Here is a 5,000-nt window from a genome sequence, read left to right as displayed (position 1 = left end):
TATTCGATAACTAGTTGTTAATTAATAGCTAGTAGGAAATAAGTTAGTATTGTTCATGTTAGCTTGACTGTTTGTTCACGTTAGCTTGACTAGACCGCTGTCTGAGGTGCTGAATGACACCTGAGGCTTGCGTGTACGCGCGTACAGGAGCGCAGGATTATGCACGAGCGGCGTGCGCGTGCATGGAAAAGCCAAAAATCACACCAATATCATCTTCTACTTCATAAAAGCGATAATCCGAAATTTTCAATCCGAAGTGAATTGCTAAACTGTTCTGGTTATAATCCACTACAACAGAATGTAACGCAATATTAGCAATTTAATGTACTCCGATGTCATATTTCAATGTACCATGATTTTATACTGTGAAAATGTTTTCAGGGCCACATTTAGCAAATAAAAAAGGAAACATGTTAAACACACTGCATTTACCCTTTTACTTTGTCTACATTGGAATCAACTGAAATTTATTATAATTTTTAACGATAATAATAGTATAATAATATTTTTGTTTAAAATTATAAATCACGTCATATTGGGTAAAATAACTAATAAATTAATTATTAAAATGGCACTTTATTCAGCAACAGACCCTAAACACATATTGAATGGGAAAAATGAGCATAAAGGGGCTAATAATTTTGACCTTAAAAGATTTTTAAAAACTTAAAAACTGAAAACAAATAAGCCTTTCTCCTGAAGAAAAAAATATTATTAGACATACTGTGAAAATGTCCTTGTTCTGTTAAACATCATTTGGGAAATATTTAAAAAAGAAAATAAAAAAAATTAAAGTGGGTGGGGTGGGGGTATACATATATCACAGAAAAAAAACTAAACCTAAATAATGCAATGTGAAAGTCATTTAATAAAGACTGATGGATGTTTCTGTTTTGTATCTCAGGTAGTTTGGAGACCAGCACACACACTCCAACAGGACTGATTAAACTCACAGATGGAGGCAGAGACAGGTGAATAAATGCACTCTTCCAATGAACACATGGTATTTTTATTTAATTATAGTTATTTTAACAATTTAATAATCAGGCACTGGAATCAGAATGTGAAAATGGAAATCCTAAACAAAAATAATAAATGTTAACAAAAAAGTGCAAGGTAAAGAGTATCAGAGGCTGTGATATCTGCTACCAGATTTATTTTCAGCTGTCAGACACACACATGAAGATATACTATAGTAGTTATAGTAAATACCACAGTGTTACCATACTGACATTGACTGTTCCAATAGAGATAGAGATGTTGCACAATCAGCCGAAATGTTGCAAAAAACTGGTGTTTATGTATGGGCAATATACAGTATACTGCATCACCAAAAATGATTGAGCTCATGTCCATGTGCTGTGCTATGATCCATATATTGATTATTGTGAGAGGCCTCTATATTATCTGAAGAGTGTGTGTGTGTGTGTGTGTGTGTGTGTGTGTGCAGGTGAGATTGTGAGGCTGACGGTCCTCAGAGGTGATGATGGTCAGCTGGGCTTCAGTGTGCGAGGAGGATCTGAACACGGACTCAGTGTCTTCATCAGCAAAGTACAGAAAAACAGTGCTGCAGGTCAAAGATGTGTTTTAAAATGAAAAGATTTGTTATATATATATATATATATATATATATATATATATATATATATATATATATATATATAAAGGTCAATAATTACACAAAATGTCTTGATAAAAATCCTTCATGAAACACTGCACACTGGCTACATCTGTTGGACAATACAGTATAAATGCAATGAAAATAGTCATCAAATAAACACTCAAATAATCAAATGCTGTGCTGCAATATGTGTGATTTTTTATTCTTTATTTGTAAAGCTTGTTTTTGGCCAATTATGACAATAAGAAACAACTTCTTCTCCTCCAAATGTATTATTTAAATGTTTGTATTTAAATGTTTATAGTAGTGATGCACTTGATCTCAACCCCTCTCACTGGCAGAGATGTGAGAAAAACTATTGGAAATAGTTGGAAAACACTATTGGCTGTTTTTTTGTAAAGGGACGGAGGCAATATACTGAGCAATATGTCCCACCCTGTCTGGATGTTTCAGTTGTGATTACATTGAATAAAAAATGCACATTTAAAAGCATTCATCAAAGGAAGGAGCTTTAAACTTAACTTAAAAAAATTATATATATATATATATATATATATATATATATATATATGTTTATAATAAATTGATCTGAATAGTTGTATTAAGTGCCATAGAATTATACCTGCCCTGACCTTGTGTGTGTGTGTAGATGTGGCAGGTCTGTGTGTCGGTGATAAGCTGTTAGAGGTGAACGGTGTGAGCCTGGAGAACATCAGCATGAGCAGCGCAGTGAAGGTGTTGACGGGTCACTCTCGCCTGCAGATGCTCATCCAGCGGCTGGGACGCGTGCCTGGTGTTCGCTACACCAATGAGAAAACCACATGGTGAGTCTTACCAGTCTAACACTGTGTTAATTACACACAACACAATGCTGTGACATGCAATAAATCTGCCTTTTCCATGTTAAAAAGGAGTCATTGCCCTAACCATCGGCGACGGCAACACACAAAATTTCTATTTTAGAAACAGTTTCTATTTGTGCGATGTCACAGCAAAACAGCAGCATCAACAAATATGACAACAATCAACTCAAGTAATGATTATGCGCTTTATTCAGTGTTAAATACTCCCAATGTGAGTTTAAATACGATTTATTGGCAAACTACTGAAAGCAGCAGCATATTAACTGTATTCTTGATGTATGAGTTGGCGCAGCCATTGGAATATTTCTGGTCAATAGTTTACCTCAGAGGCGATGCAGTGGTGCAGTGGGTAGCACGTTCGCCTCACAGCAAGAAGGTCGCTGGGTCCCTGGTTCGATCCTCGGCTCAGTTGGCGTTTCTGTGTGGAGTTTGCATGTTCTCCCTGCGTTCGCGTGGGTTTCCTCCGGTTTCCCCCACAGCCCAAAGACATGCGGTACAGGTGAATTGGGTAGACTAAATTGTCCGTAGTGTGTATGTGTGGATGTTTCCCAGAGATATGTTGCGACCGGAAGGGCATCTGGAAAGTTTTTAACTGTGTAAAAATTTGCTGGATAAGTTGGCAGTTCATTCCGCTGTGGCGACCCCAGATTAATAAAGGGACTAAGCTGACAAGAAAATGAATGAAAATGAATGAGTTTACCTCAGATATTGAAAATAAAACAACTAGCAAATGAAAGTGCGTGACTTGATGCAAACCAACAACATCAGTCACTCAGTGCCTATACACTTTTAATAATGTTAAAGGGGTTTTATATAGATTAATTATATTATTACCCTTTTCATTTCGTCAGGGGTGCAGTACCTGGTATTTCAAGAGTTCACACTTAGCTAATGATTGATTATGAAGTGTGTTTGACATATTGTCCTGGGAGAGAGCCCTGAGCACATAAGATTCTCGAGCCCGGGGCTCCCTCCTGTTTGCAAGGCAAGAGGGGAGTTTGAGCTCAGGTAGATCTCGAGAACTCCCCTGCTGTAGTAATGAACAGAAAGTGATTGCTCTTAAGGGATGACTACATGTCAATGTCATGTCAATTAAGCTGCATGTTTTTGGCCGGTGGGAGGAACCTGGGGAACCCGAGGAAAACCCACGTGAGCACGGTGAGAACGTGTATACTCCACACAGAAACGTCGGCTGGCTTGGTAAGGACTAGAACCAGTGACGTTCTTGCTGTGAGGCAACAGTGCTAACCACGGGGCCACCGTGCGTCCATCTAGAAAAAGGAGATGGAGTAGGGGTGAAAGAGGGGATTCTTCAAACTGAAGATGGCTGTCATATGGAACTGAGGGTATTTATAGTGGCTTAGGAATCGTCTGATTGGTGAAACATGAATTAAATAATCCGGAACCGGCTGCAAGTAATCATAAACACGTGATCCTCTCGAAATTAGTTTATAAATAAACTTCACTTAAAGGAAAGGCTAATATTTAAATGTTTCTGTTGTTACATGTGACATACAAATTGTTTGGAAACCTTGCGCATCAATGTACCAGCAGTACAGGGTCCAGGGGACTGTACTACAGTGCTACTGTACTAGTTTTATAATTAGTACAGTAATTGTTTGAATTAACTTGAAATAGCTTGAGATACTGCAGTGTGACTAATCCTGAGTCACACACTGCGATATCGGTGCTGAAACGATATATTGCAACACAGGCTCATTGTGGATACGTACCCCTGTCTACATTTCTGGAGACCACGAAATATGTACCCAGAGGTACTTCTGGCTCCATTTTGTCTGTAAAACGAATGCTACCAACCCAAGCTCATTCTGAAAACGTAGCCCCGCGGACGTTTCTGGAGACGTTATTTTTCGTTTTTTTCGAGAATCCAAAAAATAAAAGTGAACAAGTTTATGACGGAGCAAGAATGTGGTGAAATCTGAAAACGCAGTCAAAATCAGACGAGGGCTTTTGCTTTTTTCTGGATGGCTTTTGTAAATTGTCGCTTGGGTTTAGGGAAGGAGGAGGAGGAGTAGGGTGGCTGGGTTGGCCGATTGGCCGGCCGCCCAGTTGATCGTTCAGTCAGCCGGACAGACGGTTGCTTTACAGCGGCCTCCGGTGGCTTTTTACGTGAGAACAGCGCGGGTGCGAACGGCGCACGCTACCGAGAGGTGTTGGAGACGTGAAAAAGCACGCACAGCAGCCTTCCGTGGATTCGCGAAAACAAGAACTGCACAAATATGTACCTCCCCGGACGTATTTCGCGGTCTCCAGAAACGTCCGCGGGGCTACGTTTCCACAAAGAGCCTGGGTTGAATGCTATGGGGCGGCATTACGCCACCGCTGGCTTCTATTCCTTTTTGCGCTACCGCCAACCGCTTCCCTCCACATGGACAGCTTTTCCAATGTTACCAGCTTGCTCATTAGCTCATCGTGTACGTCGGTGGACTTGGAATGCAAAGCGGAGATGACCGCGATGACGAAGTTCAAGTCTGGCAAAAAAAAAGTTCCAGAAA

General features: G+C 39.8%; 1 protein-coding gene across 8 annotated transcripts in view; it reads left to right on the top strand.

Moving 5' to 3' along the window:
* Positions 1 to 5,000, top strand: part of pdzd7b (PDZ domain containing 7b) — a 50,809-nt gene that overhangs the window by 658 nt on the left and 45,151 nt on the right. For 6 of the 8 annotated variants that reach the window (XM_009300706.5, XM_073918957.1, XM_073918958.1 and 3 more), the window contains exons 2-4: positions 905 to 971; positions 1,451 to 1,573; positions 2,271 to 2,445. In XM_009300706.5, coding sequence (XP_009298981.2) covers positions 956 to 971; positions 1,451 to 1,573; positions 2,271 to 2,445 — 314 coding nt within the window. In that variant the 5' untranslated portion in view covers positions 905 to 955. The remainder of the gene's footprint in view (positions 1 to 904; positions 972 to 1,450; positions 1,574 to 2,270; positions 2,446 to 5,000) is intronic. The other 2 variants (XM_068224838.2, XM_073918954.1) reach the window with 1 other exon arrangement.

The sequence above is a fragment of the Danio rerio genome, chromosome 12 (assembly GCF_049306965.1).
Source record: "Danio rerio strain Tuebingen ecotype United States chromosome 12, GRCz12tu, whole genome shotgun sequence".
NCBI classification, from domain to species: Eukaryota; Metazoa; Chordata; class Actinopteri; order Cypriniformes; family Danionidae; genus Danio; species Danio rerio.
The sequence above is the reverse complement of the archived record's forward strand: the minus strand, read 5'-3'. Positions and strand labels throughout refer to the sequence as shown.